The sequence below is a fragment of the Muscardinus avellanarius genome, assembly GCF_963383645.1.
Source record: "Muscardinus avellanarius genome assembly, chromosome: 10".
Lineage (NCBI taxonomy): Eukaryota > Metazoa > Chordata > Mammalia > Rodentia > Gliridae > Muscardinus > Muscardinus avellanarius.
The window spans coordinates 9,463,918-9,482,989 of record NC_137796.1 but is presented as its reverse complement, the minus strand read 5'-3'; the positions used below and the strand labels follow the sequence as shown (position 1 = coordinate 9,482,989).

General features: G+C 46.1%; 1 protein-coding gene across 1 annotated transcript; it reads left to right on the top strand.

Moving 5' to 3' along the window:
* Positions 1-4,264: 4,264 nt before the first annotated feature.
* Positions 4,265-18,066, top strand: NUDT7 (nudix hydrolase 7; the record flags this gene model as incomplete). The annotated part of the gene is made up of 5 exons (XM_080703467.1): positions 4,265-4,325; positions 6,604-6,718; positions 7,102-7,255; positions 13,404-13,562; positions 17,704-18,066. 5 exons carry the CDS (start codon positions 4,265-4,267, stop codon positions 18,064-18,066), a joined length of 852 nt encoding a protein of 283 aa, XP_080559593.1.
* Positions 18,067-19,072: the final 1,006 nt, after the last annotated feature.

Below are 19,072 nucleotides of genomic sequence, written 5' to 3'. Positions count from 1 at the left end.
AGAGAGAGGTGTGGGGGAGAAAGAAGAAGAAGGAGAAGAAGAAGAAGAAGAAGAAGAAGAAGAAGAAGAAGAAGAAGAAGAAGAAGAAGAAGAGGAGGAGGAGGAGGAGGAGGAGGAGGAAGGAGGAGGAGGAGGAGGAGGAGGAGAGGAGGAAGAGGAGGAGGAGGAGGAGGAGGAGGAGGAGGAGGAGGAGGAAAGAAAAAATGAGGGTTCTGCTCTTATATCATGGAGGTCAAGAAGCAGAGGGCACAACCAAGGGAATTCAGTGTTCTCCAGGGACACCTCACCAGCCTAGAGTACCATGCATTACAGTGTATCTAACTACTGAAGAGCTTAAAAACCTTATGGCCTAATTACATCAACTCTGAGCATCGATCACCAAGCTCTTCAGGGGAACTTCTATATCCAACCACAACAGAAGCCAAGAAGTCAGTGACATGAAACTCCTTCTTTGATTTCTGGCAACAGATGGGACCTTGGAATCAAAAGTTATATATGGATGATAAGGCAAATACTTCTTGGAATTGCCATGGGTTACACAATGTAAATGCTGGAAATTTATTTCCGGGTGCTGCAAATTAAATTTCATGGCTGCTGTTTTTCATCCATGTATGATTTTCATGGTGTAAGAATAAAACTGACATATGCTCGCATATTAAGATGCCTTCAATCTCTGGGATTTCATGAGCCGGGCCTGCCAGAAACTGACACGCCCGCCTGGGTAAGCATCATTCACGTACTGTGTGCCATTGTTGGTTCTCACTTCTGCACATCTTTAGAAATGAGATAAAGATTAGTTATGTTTGGTGCCTTTACTGTCGTGTAATCTTTGTGTAATGGAACAATCAAGGAGGTTTAATTACCAGTGACAGCTACGCCGGGACGTTTGTCATCTAAATGAAGACTCTCGGCCTAGGAGGCACATTACTGCGTGACTAAGCCTCACAATGAGGAGCCCTGACTGCTCCCAATTAGCATGAAAATTAGTTCTGAAATTGGCTTAAGCTTTTCCTGGGCATGTGGGTAACTCACTGTTTGTGGAGGAAACACACTGTGTTCCACAGGGTACATACCCTGGTGGCCCCACCTTGGCCTTGGGTCGACCTACCAGGAACCCTGGTTAATCCCTTTGGCTTTAAAGTCAGGAGAAGGGAGGCAATAACCCACTTTTCTCTGTAGTTAGGTTAAAGTAGGTAGTTAGGTAGACATGAGCAAGAGATGGTGGAGAAAGGAAATGCAGGCGTCACCACTGGGTGATGCCCAATTGGCTATTACCTTCATCTTCTTGTGATGGGACTGGTTGATGGATGCAGTCAACCCAGAGGGAGCAGGGCATGGGCAGACTACTAGTGCACTGTTTCTAGGTGATCTTGGAATCATGGTAATATCATTGGCATTGCAGTCTTGGCCCCGCCCCCAAGGGCTGCCCTGCTTAGGTAGTGATAGGAAAGGGTTCAACATACCAATGTTGACAATTGACAAAGGTACCTTACACTTAAAAAATAAATGTAACCGCTCCAAATGAATAATAATTCAGGAGGAGGGAGGAGCCCAGGCACAGAAGATACCAGGCCATTCCCTCTGTGGGACGGCCGGCTCCACATTATCTGGGATGTGCCTTTACATTTCTTCGTGCTCATTCTGTCTGTGTTTCTGGGTGGAAATCTTTCTCTGGGGAGGGCAAGAACCAAGGGAACTTCTCTGGTAACAATTCCAGACTTCATCACTTACAGAAGCCGATGCTTTATGGAACATATACTCCCCCACCTGAGAAAGGACCACGCTACCTGTGCTCTACTCATGGGAATTATACTCTGTTGTGTAATATATATATATATATATATATATATATATATATATATATACATATATATATATAATAGTATAATATAAATATACTCTGATGTACCATCCTCCTGGTATGGCTGATAATAAAACACCATGGCCTAGGCAGATACCACACCACACTGGAGAAGAATCTGCACTTTAACAGGACAGGTGATGCTGCTGTGGCTTTGGGGACCACATTCTGAGAACCTCTGCTTTGGAGAAAAGCATGTCTCCCAGACCCTCTGCTGCGCCTTCTGTCTCCTAATCCAGTATCATTTCTCCTGGATGTGTTCTCTAAGGAACACAGGTCTCTGCTTTACCTGTGTGACTATTTGATTCCAGTCTCCTCCTCTCTTTTTTTCTTTTTTTTTTTTATGGGACTGTGAATTTAACCCAGGAGCATTCTACCTCTGAGCTACACTCCCAGCCCCTATTTTTCATTCTTATTTGAAACAAGGTCTCAGTAAGTTGCAAAGGGCCTAAGTAGCTGAGGCTGGCACCAAACCTGGGATCCTCCTGTCTCAGCCTCCCAAGTACTGGGACTGCAAGGGTGCACCACATGCTCCCATTTGGCTGTAAGCTGTACTGTCTTTCTCTGGCTGTGGGATCCAGCGCATGCAGGTACTCAGGCGATGACTACTGTCGAGAACATGGACCACCTTAAACTCCCCGCGGCAGAGGTGTCAGACTCCTCCCGCTCCAACTGCACTGCCTTTTCCTTTTTAAAAAATAGTGAATCCCAGTACTTGGGGGGGCTGAGACAGGAGGATCATGGGTTCAAGACCAGCCTCAGCAATAGCAAGACTCTTAGTAACCAAGTGAGACCCTCCCTGTTTCAAAATTTAAAAAGTGAATAAATAAAAAGGGCTGAGGGTGTAGCTCAAAAGTAGAAAGCCCAGTTCCACAGATGATGATGATGATGATGATGATGATGATGATGATGATGATGATGATATAATAATAATAAGAAGAAGAAGAAGAAGGAGGAGGAGGAGGAGGAGGAGGAGGAGGAGGAGAAGAAATAGAAGAAATTATTATTATTTTTAAGCCATTTTTTTTGGTGGGTCTGGAGATGGAACCCAGGGAGCATTTGACCTCCGAGCTACATCCCTAGCCCTATTTTTTATTCTTTATTTTGAAACAGGGTCTCACTAAGTTGCAGAGGGCCTCACTCAGTAGCTGAGGCTGTCCGCGAATCGTGATCCTCCAGTCTCAGCCTCCAGAATGCTGGGATTACAAACATGCGCCACCACACCCGACTCATTTGTAAACCATTTTTAAGGCATAATGGTACATACCTGTAATCCCAGTACTTAGAATGCGGACACAGGAGGATTGCAGGTTCTAGACCAGTAAGAGCAGTAATGTAGCAAGATTCTGTTTCAAAATAAAAAATAAACAATGTGCCAGGGATGAAGCCCTCCCCATTAAGGTATATTCAATTCCCAGGGATACAAAAAAATATCATTTTTACAACTGTCAGTTGCAGATTTCTCATACTTTCAAGGAAGACCAAGGAGCTAGGTCGAAACTGCTGGATCAGGCAGAAACTGCTCCATCAAGCAGGTGGCCTGAGATCCTTCCAGACCTGCCTGGAGACCTATGCCCGGACCGCAGGCCCCGCCCAGCCCGGCCTCCAGCCCCAAGCCTAGCCCCGCCCCTAACCGCATAACCACGCCCTGACCACCGGCCACGCCCCTTCCTTGGCCTAGCCCTGCCCCTTTCCTCTTCCGCGCTTCGCCCCGCCTCTCAGCCAGCCCCCCACCCAGGGCTGCTCTGCGCATGCTCGCTAGGCGGGGCGCTATTCTGGAGTTTCAGAACAGGAAAAAAAACCTTCGGGACCATGTCGCGGCCTTGCCAGCCCCAGGGGAGAGTCAGGTAAAGCCTTCGGGGCCCCTGGCTGCCCAGCTGGCCTAGCTCCGCCTTGATGGCGCGGCGCCTTCCAGGCCCCTTAGCTGGGGCCGGGCGTGCAGCTGCGGGGCCTGGCTCGGGCCCTGGCCTGCCGGGCAGCGCCATCGCCCCAGTACTGCGAGCCCTCTCCAAAGGCCCAGGAGGCAGCAGGGCGTTCCTGTAACCTGGCGATCAGACCCCCTCCCACCTCTGCAAAACGCGTCTTCATGGCTAGACCTCAGGACCCTTGAAGACGGGTCCTTCCAGTGTGACCTTGGGGCTTGCATTTATATGACCTCGCTGAGCCCGGACAACCTCCAGCTTACCACCTGCCCAGCCCTTGGAAAGGGAGGCAAAGGGAGCCGGCGGATCTAGGCAGAAATACACGGGGAGCTACTTACACACATCTGTCAACTAAACTCGATATGATTGTGCGGTTACAGTGCATCAATACAGCAGTTCTAAGAAATTGGAAAAGAGTTATATAAGAAAAACAGGGGTGCGTGTGGGCCCAGCCCTGCTCACATCTGTTGTGGACATTTTGATGGTGGCCCTGCAGTGGACAGACACGTTTGTTGCAGACTTGGACTTTGCTGGTTCCTCGGGTCAGTTCTGGGAGCTTCTTTTTTTTTTTCTTTCTTTTTTTTTTTTTTTTTTTTTATGGAACCCAGGGGCATTCGACCTCCAAGCTACACACCCTGCCCTATTTCTTTTTCTTTATTTTGAAACCAGGTCTCACTGAGTTGCAGAGGACCTCGCTAAGTAGCGAGGCTGTCCTCGAACTGTGATCCTCTAGTCTCAGCCTCTGAAGTCCTGGGATTACAAGCCTGAGCCACCACGCCCGGCCTGGGAGCTTCTTAAAAGCTGCTCTGGGTAGAGCCCAGGCGCACTGCAGCCAGTCCCCAGGTTCCAAGCTCCTGTCTCTGGAGAGGGGCCTGTGAGCATCGATGCCAGACCAGCTTTTATTAGTAATTGCTCTCAGGACACTGGGTCATTTTCGAAATCCACTGGTGTTACCCGACCACATTTAGCAAGCCCTCTGCCACATTAACAAAGAGGCGAAAGAAGCCAGGTGTGGTGGTGCACGCTTGTAATCCCAAGCATTGGAAAGGCTGAGACAGGAGGATCACGGTTGGAGAACAGCCTCAGCTACTTAGTGAGGCCCTTTGCAATTCAGTGAGACCCTGTTCCAAAATAAAGAATAAAAAATAAGGCTGGGAGTATAGCTTGGAGGTAGAATGTCCCTTGGATCCATCCCTAGTACCACAAAAAAAAAAGAAAAGAAAAGAAAAGAAAAAGATAGCAAGCATCTCCAAATAATTTCTTCTCTAACATTTTTGACACAGGTCCTCGTTCATTGAGCTTTAAATTTTCAAAAACAGCCTCAGGCATGGCCCAGATGCGGAGGCTCAGAGAGGTCATTCCCTACACTTTGGAAACTGTACCAGTATTGGGAAGAGCCATCAAAATGTATTAATGTGCTGTTATTGGAAAATTGCTTTGATAATTTCCAAAATGTAAAATCTAGTCAGAGCTCAGGTGCTGTGCAGGCGCTCAGGCAGGGAGTGATTACAAGGCAGAGGTCTTCTCTGTCTTTGCCCTTCATTCTAATCATTAACCTATAGTAAAGGCCTTAAGAGTCAACTGAAGCCATATGCCCTAAAATTACAATAAAGGCAACCGGTGCCTCTGTTTACCTCCTCTCCTTTGTGATCCGGCTTGGGCATAGGAAAGGCAAACTTTGTGTGCGGCTTCAAAGCACCCTAGTTGATGAGCAACTAATACTGCCCAATACAATAGAGCCGAGGGCTAGGTAGACTCTTGACCCTTGCACCTTAGTACCTGTGCTGTCCGGAGACAAAGAGGCGCCACCTGGCTAAGGAATAAGTAACTAGCCCATTGCCTTGGTAACGCTGATGAGAAAGATACCAATACAAAATCTATTTAAGGGTTGGGGTCCCCAAAAGGGGCCGGGGTTCCATTTTCGGGCTCTCCAGCATGCAGGTCAGCACGCTGCTTTTTTTCTCTTCTCTTTTTCCTACTCATCTATTTCCTACTAATTTTGTAATAAAGATTTGTTAAAGCTGCACTGAGCTGCCCGTTAATTTTTCTATTCAACCAACCTTAGTTGAATAAGAAAAAGAACCCCACCATTTCAAACCGTAACAGAAACCAGTTCTGGCTGACTTCATTCTCCGATTTTGCTCACCGTGCCATATAGCCCTCCTACAGAATAATTAAACACGTGTGTTCATTTTTTTTAAGCTACTATAATTATGTACTCTACACCGGGTAGCTTAAAACGATAATAGCAACAACAACAATAAATTCGCTCTCAGTTCTGAAGGCTTCAAGTTCAAAGTCAAGGTGTTGTCAGAGCTACTCTCCCTCGGAAGTCTCCAGGAGACACTGCCTTGCCATTTTGAGAATTTGGTGGCTCCTGACGTTCCTCTGCTTGCAACAGAATTGTTCCCGTCTCTGCCTCCATCTCCCTGGGCTTTTTTCCCCCATCTGCATCTCTCTGTATCTTCCTCTCTTCCTAGAAGAATACCAGCCACTGGATTTAGGGATAACCCTAAATCCAGAGTGGTCTTACCACAAGATCCTTAACTAGTTACATCTGCAAAGATTCTATTTCCGAATAAGGTCATGTTCTGAGTGCATGTGAATTGGGAGGGAACATTATTCAACCTGGTACCCAAACTCGTGACCAGATACACCTGTCCAAAGGGCTGAAGCAAATCCTCATGAAAAAGGCACCCTTTTTTATTTTTAATCTACACTCTTGCATAGGATCAAGTAATGGTTCTTAAAATATATTCTCCAGGTTGGCAGGATCAGTAGCACTGTCTCTTGTGTGTCTGATAAAATGCTAATTCTCAGACCTCGGCTTACTGAGTGCTAAGAATGGGCCCACAGCCTGTGTAGTAAGCAGCCCTCCAGGTGATTGTATAACCTTTCAAGTGTGGAGACTACTGTTAGAAGACTTATGGGCCAAGTAAGAGAAAATGGTCCAACCTTATAATGAGCCAGGTAAGAGAAAGTGCTCTAACCTTACAATGACTTTCAGCAAACCTGCCCAGTCCGAATATAATTATAGATCTCAAAGTTGGACTATTGCATTACTGAAAAAAATTACCATTGCTTAATTTTATATTTAAGTTTCAAGTGAAGTTGCATATTCAGTAGTAGTTGTTGTTTGGTTTGTTCAGTATTAACTAAAACCAGTGCTGTTTAAGTACTGCGATTTCTGCCCTGTTACGGACAAATACATTGAGACTCAGAAATGGTTTAAACCTTGAGGTCCACAAAAAGCAGAAACATAGAAATAGGAGTGTTCTGCTGTAACTCTAGCCACTGAAATGTTTGTCTCCTTTTCAGAGACAATTTGGTAGACAATGCGAAGGCCCGCTTGAAAAAGCTCGATGTTGGGACCAAATATGCCCACCTGCCATTTCACAAATATTCCATCCTCTTGCCGCTGCTGGTTAAAGAGAGGGAGCTCCACCTGCTGTTCACCCTCCGGTCAGAGAAGGTAGGTGGACAAGAGGCTTTTGCGGAGCTCTGGCAGGATATTTGTGGGGAGTTTTGTAACTCCTGCACAGTCGGAGACCATGTTTCTCCAGTGGATTTGCAAACTCATGACATTGGAGGAGAACTACAAAAAAAAAACACAGGAAAACTGGGCATGTTCTTGGAGAGAAAAATACGGAATTCAGCCTGCAGTTGATTGCGGTTATTTTAAGAGAAGGGTCAGCCATCTTTAGTACTATTGATATTGGAGACGAGATAACCATTGTGGAGTCCTGTTGTGTACTGGGATGATAAACATATTCCTCGTTCTCTCTCCACTAGATGCCAGGCACACACACACACACACACACACACACACACCCTTTGTGATGACCACAGATGTCTCCAGACATTGCTCACTAGCCTGGCTGGGATGTAGAGGAAGAAGATTACCCTTCCCAAGAACCATGGTTTTAGGAGCATGCAGGGTGTGTGTGTGTACATTATAATTATACACCTTTTTTTTTTTTGTAGTACTGGTGATGAAAGCCAGGGGCATTCTACCTCTAAGCTACACCTCCAGCCCTATTTTATATTCTTTATTTTGAAACAGGGTCTCGCTGAGTTGTAGAGGGCCTCACTAAGTAGCTGAGGCTGGCCGTGTACCGCGATCCTCCTGTCTCAGCCTCCCGAATGCTGGGATAACAAGTGTGCGCCACCACGCCCGGCCCTGTAATTGTATATCCTGATGCAGTTCAGGGTGATAGAGGCACACGTGCACACACGCGCACACACGCGCACACACTCACCGAGCCCTCTCCCAGTTCCCACCCCACTCCCTCTGCCTCCCTACCTTCCCGAGCTCAGCACAGAGGTGGGCTTGGATAAGCTTGTATACGTACAGCGTGTCCACGGAGGTTCCTCTCTTGAAGTCTTCCTCCCCGCTCCCTTTCCCCCTCAGTTAGGTCCCCTCCTTCCCTCCCCCAAGCTTTTTCCTCCTTTGTCTAGACAAAGTCCATCCCGTGTTCCAGTTTCTCTCCTAGTTACCACAGGTGAGGGAGAACATCCGACCTCTTACTTCTTCTGACTGACTGATCTCACTTAGCAGAATGTTCTCCAGTTCCATTTGTTTTTTTATACACATGACACAATTTTATTCTTCTTTATGGCTGAGTAGAATTCCAATGTGTATGTATCTCATCGTTTTGTAATGCAGTCATCTCTTGATGGACTTCTCACCTGGTTCTGTAGTTTGGAAATTATGAATTGTGCAGCCTTAAACAGAGATATGAGCCTTGCGTGGTGGCGCACGCTTGTAATCCCAGCATTCGGGAGGCTGAGACCGGAGGATCGCGGTTCGCGGACAGCCTCAGCTACTTAGTGAGGCCCTCTGCAACTCAGTGAGACCCGGTTTCAAAATTAAGAATAAAGGCCGGGCGTGGTGGCACACACTTGTAATCCCCGAGCTTGGGAGGCGGAGAAAGGAGGATCGCGCGCGTTCGAAGCCAGCCACGCTGGCATAAGAGACCCTGTTTCAAAAATATAAAATAGGTCTGGGAGTGTAGCCCGGAGGTATAAGGGCTTCCGGGAACCCCAGTACCACCAAAAAAAAAAAAAAAAATTTAAGAATAAAAAATAGGGCAGGGGCTGTAGCTCGGAGGTCAAATGCCCCTGGGTTCCACCCCCAGACCCGCAAAAAAAAAAAAAAAAAAAAAAAAAACAGATATGCAGGCATTGCCATGTTAGTCTGGTGTTGATTCTTTGGGGGTACATACCCAGGAGCGAGATAGCAGGGTCCTGGGGTGGATTCATTCCCTTTCTTCTGAGGATCCACCACATTGTTTCTCAAAGTGGTTGCATTAATGTGCAATCCCACCAGCAGCGTACCAGAGTTCCTACTTCTCCATATCCTCGCCAGCAATTACTATTGTATATGTTTTCAATGATCGGTATGAACTTTTAAGGTGCACGATTTCACCTGAAAGAGGCATTGGGCTGGAGTGGGGCTCCTGGCTCTCCCTGCACCCCCAGGTGTAGTCACCCTCCCTTGCTATTGGGGGTGCTCCCCAGGAAGAGATGGGGAAGTTGTGATTACTAGGTTATTCACCTGCCAAAGGAAGTGTGTGGGGTTACTGCAAATTGAACCCAGGGGCATTCTACTTCTGGGCTACAACCTCAGCCCCATTTTTTAAAAACTTATTTTATTTCGAGGCCCTCAGCAACCGTCACGAAGCTGCTGAGGGCCTTGCTAAGTTGCTGAGGCTGGCCTCAAACCTGCAGTCTTCCTTTCTCAGCCTCCCAGGTATTGGGATTACAGGCATGCACCACCACCCCTAGCTAATAGGACTCTTTAAACAGAAAATTGAAAAGTTATCTTGTTGGAAAAGTGAATGAAGAAAGCCGAGGGCTCAGCTGGCATTCCCGGCACTTAAGTGTAGACTTACGTGGATTCTTTTTGCTCTGAGACAGGCACCAGTGATACAAACAAACACAACAATGAAAATCTACGTTCCTGAGGGAGCTGCTTCGCTGAGGGCCAAGGAGCCGGGGTGTGTTCCCAGCTCTGCCTAAATTAAGCCCAGGCGAGGCATATTAAATACACTGTTTGAATTATCAGACAAGCTATAATAAAGTAGGAGATCTAGGTAAGACCAAGCCTCCAAGCAAACATGTCTCTGATTTTGCTTTATCCAGAGCACCTTTTGTCTACTGATTGTTAAGGTCACTTTAGGGGGGAAAAAGATTTAAATCTACTTAAATCTGACCTTGAGTCCTGTCTGGCTGGGGGAACAGGACAAGAAGTTCCCTTTGGGGCCTTGCTGGAGCTCCCCTGCCTCCCGGGGTCACACGTGTGTGTGTGTGTGTGTGTGTGTGTGTGTGTGTGTGTGTGTGTGTGTCGGGGGGTTCCCAGGAGATTCCTCCTGGAGGATGGAGAGGCAGCATGGCCCACTGGTCTCTACCGCTTGGATATGTGCTCTCTGCCAGCCCCGTGGAGTTCTTCACCAGCGCAGGCCTCATCCCTTAAGAGATGGGAAACGGCCGCGTGGTTAGGAGAGTAAAAGCTCAGAGTGAGCGATGGGCGTGCTCCTGATCCTGACTCTTCCCCGTGTTTCATTTCCTACTCCTCCAAGCGACCACCTTGGTTAAGGGACACCTCTCAGAGTCCCGGGGCTCGTGCCCAGCAAAGAGCCACCAAGCCCACTCCCCATCACGCACCACGCGCAGACATTCAGACCCTCAGAGCTACCTGCTGGTGGCTTTTAGGAGGCGGCCGCTCTCCGGATCGCCTTCTCCCCCTCCTCCCGTCCCCTCCTCCTCCCCTCCTCTCCCCCTCCTCTTTCCCACTTTCCAAGGCTTGAAACGGGCAAGAGAAAAATCCAAGAACAAAAACATAGATTGAAGTTTTAGGAAATTAGGCTGAGACCTTTGTCGGCCTCTGAGAAGAATGTCATAAGGTTTGATTTAATAAAAAATGGATACTATATATAAGAAAAAATTAAAAAAAATATTGAGAGCTTCTGTACTTAGGGTCCTTTTGGGTACTGATGGTTTGTGAAGAGTCAGTTTTAGAAAAGCACCTGGTTTCTTCCAAACAGCAGCATAATATATATATATATATATATATATATATATATATATATATATGCAGTACTGGGGATGGAACTGAGGGGCATTCTACCTCCAAGCTACACCCCCAGTCCTTTTTTTTTATTCTTTTTATTTTGAAACAGGGTTCACTGATTTGCAGAGGGCCTCACTAACTAGCTGGGGCTATTCACGAACCATGATCCTCCTGCCTGTCTCAGCCTCGATAACGCTGGGATTACAAGCATGCACCACCACGCCCGGCATAAGAATAAAGTTCTCACGGATCCAAATTGTTCTTTTTTCCTGATTAATTAGAAGAAGTAGATGAGGCCACTTGAATTGAATTGGTATGCCCTGAATTCTTTTTGAGAAGATTTCAAAACACATTATAAATCAGGCCCATATATTAAAAAAGGAGGAAAAGCAAATTGAATTCTGCACCGATATAGGCAGATCTGATTTTCCGTGAGCTTGCCACAACTACCTTGAGTTGTAATCGTGGGCCTTACGTGGACTTCAGCGTTAGCAGGAGCCCTGCCGTCCACTGTAACTGGGACAACAGCGTTTTTTGCCAATGCAAAGGTTATCACATAAGCCTTTAATTTTCATCTTAGGTTAGAGGTTTTGCAGGTACTCCTGTCTCCTGAACAGGCTAACAATAAAGTATTTTTGTAGAGGTGATGTAGCACTAGGTCTCTGTCCTCCGTGTGTCCTGAGAAGCACTTGCAGTGGGTAGAGAGTGTTCCAGAAAGGAGAAACAAGCCCGTCCACCTTCCTTGCTGTATTCTCCTAACTAGCATTGACGTGGGGAGGTAGGAGGACTTATTTATTGTAGCAATTTCTGAAGCTCTCCTGAGTTTTCAGCACAGAGGAACTTTAGAATGTGTTGTTTTGGCCTGGCAGAGTGGTACACGTTTGTAATCCCAGTACTTGAGAGGCTGAGACAGGAGGATCACCAGTTCGAAACTAGCCTCAGCAACCTAATGAGACCCTATTTCAAAATAAAATAATAATAATAATAGTAATAAATAGGGTTAGGGGGTGTCGTTCCAAAGTAGAATGCCATGAGGTTCAATCCCCAGTACTACACCAATAAAAGTTTTGGTGTTTTTTTTAGATCTTGCCCGGGGATGTGGCACTGTAGGAACTTTGTCAGGTCATTTAACCTTTTTGAGCTTTTGTTCCCTTGTCTGAAAGTGGAAATAATAATAGTAGTTGGCAACCAGTGAATGGATGGACAAACTCTGATACCCATAAACAAAAAAATGGAGTCTCATTCAGCCACGAAAGGAAGGAGGTGCTGATACCTACTACAACACAGAAGACCCTCAGAAACATGCTAAGGGGAGACACAGAAGGTCACATGTCACAGGATTTCATCTGCATGAAGTGTCACAACTATGCAAAGCCACAGAGGCAGAAAGTGTCTGGGGCTGGGTGCGTTGGTGGGGGATGGTGAAGACCTGGGGACGGTGAAACTACTCTGGAAATATTGTAAATATGTTGAATTTCACTGAACTGTTCACTTAAAAGTGCTTCTTTCTATAGTATGTGAATTTCAGTCCATTAAAAAAAAACACTTGAAAATAATAGCTTATAAGACTGAGGCGTCAGGGAGAAATAACCTTGGGAAGCAGCAGGTCTAGAACATGAAAGAACTCAATAAAAGACTCAGAAATACACGGTGTGGATAATAGTGCCTCCTCACTTTCTTTTTGTTTGTTTGTTTTGTTTTTAGTACTAGGAGTTGAACCCAGGGGCATTCTACCTCTGAGCTACATTCCCAGCTCTTTCTATTTTTTTTGTTTTGAAACAGGGTTTCACTAGATTGCCGAGGCTGGCCTCCAACCTGCAATTCCCTGTCTCACCTGGCCAATAGAATTGGTGTACACCACCACACCTGGCTAATACACTTTATGTTATTCTTTCTTTCGAATTTTTCCCCCATCAGTATTAGTCCGTATGTGTGTGTATGGTATCTTTGGGGAGCAGGTAGAGAAAAATTAGGAATCAAGGAAATTTGTAGATTTTTTTTAAGTATTTAAGAAAAAACTTATTGGGGGGGGGGTCTTATTCACCATTTAATACCTCCAGGGCAGGAATGGTCAATGAAAGTATTATGGTAAGTGAGATTAGCCAGTCACAGCAAGTGAAGGGTCATATGCTTTTTCTAATATGTGCAAGCTAGGGAGTAATGGGGATACCAGAGGGACTCCAGACATTGGAGGAGAAACCCCAGTGGAGCCGGGGAGGTGTTCTAAGGGAAGGGGACGGGAAGACTGAGGTTCATCAGTGGAAATCCTAGCATTGACTACGTGTACCTATGTGAATATACCAATGTCAATTTCATCAGTCTCAGTCCTGCGTATTGGGGTCATGGGGAGGCAGAGGAGGGCGAGCCACCGAGGGTGGTGTGCCTGTATGTCACGTCAACTGATTTACATTAGGACGTGAGACTATAAGGCACCAATAAAAGAACATTATTACAAAATAAAAAGAAACGTTCAGTAAATGTCCAATGAATGAACAAATGGTTCCAAAGTTGGAATTGCACACTGTAGCTCTGTCATTTCAATGTCCAGCTAAGGCGGTCGCCTGGAGAAGTTTGCTTCCCTGGAGGGAAGCGGGACCCCGCGGACCCCGATGACACCGCCACGGCTCTCCGGGAAGCTCAGGAGGAAGTGGGGCTCCTTCCTTGCCAAGTGGAGGTCATCTGCCGCCTGGTGCCCTATCTGCTTGATGTAAGAATTTCCATAAACCCGCATGAGCTCCTAGGGGTCCTGCTGCCCCCAGGATCCCACATCCATCCAACCGTGACCTCAAAGAGTGCCGCCCATAAAGCCAAGTCAGGGTGGGCTCCGTAGCCAGGAGCAAGCTGCTCTCTCCCCACCCCGAACTGGGAGATTGAACTCTGTCAGCGCATTGTGGGCAAGGTGCTACAGAGCCTCAGAGGCGCTTGAAAACCTTTCTTTAGTATTCAGTCCACACTGACTTTTTTCCAGTATATATTTATTTGGAGAATTCACTTGAAAATGTAATATGTGCTCCAGTGTGCTGTGTACCAAACTTTATCCCCCTGGAGAGAAGTAACCTATCACCTTCACCCTGATGGTACTCATTCTGTCCACACCACGGGATTTAGCCGCTTTTTATCACAGCAATCCAGCAGGTAAGCTGTTCGGAAATGGTGGCTACTTGTAGCTATATTTCAGGGTGAATCATGATTTCCTTGATAGTATAAACCAAAATGACGATATATATATATATATATCATATGCAGAAAACCCAAAAGGAATTAAGTGGATGCAGCCAGATCTGACTTACTGTGAGCTCACCAGGACAAACTCAGGGTTTGGCCCAAACATCTCTGGGGCAGATTTCTAAAATGACATTATTGAGAAATCAGAATGAGCTAAAGCTCCAGAAAGAAAGGTGTCCTGTGGCCCTGTGTTTGAAAGTCCCGAAGGGGGGACATTATTTTTTCTTTTTTTGTATTTTAGCTCTCACTTGTTTTTAAACTGTGTTACAAGAAACATAACTTATTTATCACCTATTAGCATGATCTAATTTGATGGTTTTTAACCTGGAATGATTTTTTTTTTTTGCCTCCAGGGGACATTTGGTGGTGGTTGGAGATGTTTTGGAGTGTTCTCAGCCTGGGTGGGTGTTACTGGCCCTTCTCTTACCTCGTATAATAACCATTGTAGGTGGGCGGTGGCCCCCCAGAACCCCACCCAACAAGCCCTTTGGTCACACATTTACACGCTTCTCTTTGCAAAGGTCTCTAAAATGTAACTATGCGATGGCTCTCCTTTCTTGGTATATGACCCATATGATAAGATTTCTCTCTCTCTCTTCCTTCCTTCCTTCCTCTCTCTTTTTTTAAAGTGTGCATTCTACATCCAAGCTATATCCCTGAGTTGTGTGTGTGTGTGTGTGTGTGTGTGTGTGTGTGTGTGTGTGTGTTACTGGGGATGAAACCCAGGGACATTCTACCTTGAGCTACACCCGTAGTCCTACCTTTTTTTTTTTTTCTTTCAAAACAGGGTCTTGCTAGGTTGCCGAGGCTGGTCTTGAACCTACGACCCTCCTGTCTCACCCTCCCAAGCACTGGGATTACAAGTAGGTGCCACCATTGCCTGCTCTTCTTTCTTGATATATGACCCATATGATTTCACCCACTCTCCTCCAGACCCTCATCTCATGGAACATGCTGTGTGTTTTAACTTCCTGGGTGTGTTTCTAATAGCGGGTAGCTCCTTCCAGAGGCCCTGAAGTCTGTCTCTTCCCCAGTCCCACAGATGTAGCCCCGCCACAGGATTCCAGCTCTGTAACTGAGCAAGATGTGGACTTTTATGGGTCCTAGAATGTCTGCTATGGGTCTCCTTTTTTACTTACAAAAAAATAAAATAGCCCAGAAATGCTGCTATACCCACAAATATCCAAAGTCCTCTGTTAATATTATAAGCTTAAACAATGTGAATATGTTTGACTTTCCATCTGCAAGAAACATCTGGTCCTGAAACATTATCTCCCTTAGAGCCACCCCACCATCACCAACATCAACTTCCACTGACTCCGATGAGCCATTTTGAGAGCCAGACCCGGTCCCATCAAGTCAGATGTCCACACACTTGTCCAGCAGTCCAGCCGTACAGCAATGGCCAGGATTCCCCTGTCTGAGATGCAGCCCAAGGCACTCAGCCCAGCAGCATCCGGCCACGGCTGGAGGGCTGTGATAGCGCTGACCTTAAGCTCTATCTCAGGGCACGGCCATGGGCCATCTTCTAGTCCTGCTCCCTGCACCTATCAGCTAGTTGTGACCTGAGCAAGTGTCTCTCGGTGCTTTGGGTTTCAGTTTTTAAAGCTTTTTCGAGATCAGACTGTTGTGAGGAATCAGAGAGAAGGAGGGTGCTGGGTCCTGGAGCAGGGGCTCAGAGGCTGTGGTCACTAAATGGTAGCAGTAGCCGCAGATGTGTACAGACCCCTTCATCTATCCCTCTTGCTGCCTCTGAGTTCCTGAAAGCTCTTCTGTATCCTTCTTTCTGGCTCGTGCCCTTCAGCAGCTTGAGCTGCCTTGCCTTGGTCTGTCCATCCTGCACAGGGAGCCGGAAGTCCCTGTGAATTTACTTCCGGCAGGTCAGCCCTCAACTAGTGCCCAGGGCCTGTGAACGAGGAGCCTGCGAGCCCAGTGCCCTGGTCTCCAGCCGGGGCACACTCCCGGGGTAGTTTACACTCTGAAACATACTCCAATGGTACCCTCACCTGCCTTCCTCCTGAATCTGCATGGATTCCCCCCCCTGCCTCTTGCCAGCTCCTCCTAAGCATGCTTTCTTGAAAAACCACTTGCATCCAAGCCTTCAGCTGAGGACCACAGCCCCAGAGACAGCGTATGCCCAGTGCCAGGTGTGAGGGGAGGCCCTCAGGGACTTCTGGCCTCGGGTTTCCTGTCTTAGGGACATCGGGGTCTATATTCCACCATCCCTTCCCAGTGCAAGCACAGGCTTTCACCATTAGTACCGTGAATCTTCTGAGCTCTCCTGGGCCTCCTCTGAGAATTTCCTGCAGCCTTTTGGACCTCCCCTTGGTCCATGCCCATCATCCCTTACCCTAGCTTTCCCCAACCTCTTTCTGTGTGGATGGCTTGGGAACGCCACGTTTTGCTTGCTTTCCAACTGGAGGTTGCATCTCTTAGCAGCTCCTGAACCTACCTTCAGCCCAGGCCGCTCAAAATTTCTGGGAGAATCCCAAGGCTTTTCATCTCACAGAGCTCATACACATTCTCAAGAACTTGTAGTTGTACACAGAAATTCCTCCCCATGATATAAACAGCTGAGTTATGAAAAATAACATATCTAATAACATGTATATAAAGCACATGATTTTTATCAACACATCTATATGTATTTTTTCCATAAATGAGAATATACCACAGTTAATATTATATCATTTCTCTGCTGATAAAAGAACACAACTTGGTCTTTACCAAGAGGGAAGAGTGTTTTTTTTTTTTTTGAGGTACTGGGGATGGAACCCAGGGGCATTCTACCTCTCAGCTATACCCCCCCCCAGCCCTGTTTTTAATCTTTATTTTTAAACAGGGTCTCACTGGGGTGAAAAAGGCCTAAGTAGCTGAGGCTGTCCGTGAACCGCGATCCTCCTGTCTCAGCCTCCCAAATGCTGGGATTACAAATGTGCGCCACCACGCCCAGCTCTATCAAATACTTTTTAAAGGCCACACCGTATCCAGTCTATAGCTATCACTATAGCTGATGTAATGTTAATCTCCATCAGCTGCAGAGTTAATGGACATTACCTCTAAGGCAAATTATAGAGATCAACCTCTCCGTGAGATTGCAGTCGTTGCCCTTAATGCCTACACCTTGTTCGTGTATCACTCCTTGTTGGGAGGAATTTTTAATGCAATTATACTCGCACAAATGCAACTCTTAGGTCAAAGTGGGAAGTATTATAGTATTGCCATATGGCTCTTCCAAACCATCGTACCAATTCATGCTCACAACAGGTTCCCTTTTCAGAGTCATCTCATGAATGCCACCTCGGGCAAGACAGGAACTACCCTGGTTACATGGGGGATGTAACTTTCCTTCTGGAGCAAATTCTACCCCCTTTACTACCCACCTTTGTAATGGATGGTTTGGGCTTTTCCATTACTTTTTTAATGGATGGTTTTGTAATGGATGGATAGCTGGGTGTGCTGGTGCATACCTATAATCCCAGTACTGGGGAGGGTGAGACAGGAGGATTGCAGGTTCAAGACCAGCCTCACCTTCATAGAAGTAGCAGAGATTTTTAACATTTAAAACTAAAGCACCATACTTTTAGGTTAATTTGGTTTTTTTGTTTGTTTTCTGCTTTTAGAAAGAGACATTGATAACCCCGGTGGTGGGTTTTATAGACCCCAGCTTCCATCCCCAGCCGAATCCTGATGAAGTTAAGGATGTGTTCCTGGTGCCGCTGGACTATTTCCTACACCCGAAGGTCTACCACCGGCACTACTTCATAAAATCTGGACGTTGTTCTATTATTCATTGTTTCAAGTACACAAACCCTGAAGATGGTGTGACTTACCTAATCAACGGGATGACTGCAAAAATTGCTGTGTTGGTTGCCTTAATTATCTTGAGGGAAAAACCCACCTTTGAGATTGAATTTAATCTCGATGATCTAATATCATCTTGTGAAAAGACCTTCCTTCATAAATATGCTACCAGCAAGCTATGACTTATGAGACCAAAACTCAACATTATTCAAGATGTCTTTATGTGTGCACATGCTCAGATCAATAACACCTGGTATTGGAATTGGACAGATGTGTATATTTTTCGTGTATCGTGAAGGTAAAATTTTGATGTTTTCTCTAGTTGCCTTCTGTTGTCTGGAAAAGTAGACATCTTGCAAAAGTGGAAAAATAGCTGGGTGTGGTGGTGCATACCTGTAATCCCAGTACTGGGGAGGCTGAGACAGGAGGATTGCAGGTTCAAGACCAGCCTCACCAATTTAGTGAGACTTTCAGCAACCTATCAAAACCCTGTTTCAAAACAAAAAATAAAATAGGACTGGGACATATCTCAGAGGTAGTATGCCACTAGGTTCATCACCAGTATGAAAAAAAAAAAGCAAAAAACCTACATAAAGTGTTGTGTAGTGTCCTTTACCACGTGTGAGAATTTTTTTTACACATCAAGGCAAGAGCCTATGGCACATAACAGGCACTTGATAAATACTTGTCAAATATGTAATCATGTGTCATTTATTTGTAAGAGGCAATGTATTTTTTAATCTGTTGTTTTTATATATGATAAAAAAAAACTTTGGGTCAGCCACCAGAACCTACCCTGGCTATCTTCTGTGACAGCAGTTTCTAAGCCTTGTCCCAGCTTCCCAGGTAGAAACAGCATTCCCCAGGATCCCCTGCCACTAACAGGGCCACCAGGGTATAGTTTAGGCCAATGTGACATAGGTGAACATGACCTGTAGGTCATGTACTGTCTAAGAGAGAAGCCAGTTCTCTTGGAACTCCCCTCTTGACCCTCCAGTGAGCTGTATATGGGCTTTTCTGCAACCCAATCTTGACCATATAGGTAAGGAAACATCATGGGGCAGTGACAAAACCAGAGATGACAGGCACTGGGTCCTTGACGTGGGGATTTTTTAAAATTGAAAACCATATTGGTGCACTGTAATTACACATAATACTGGGATTCTTTGTTCCATCTTTGTACGTGCA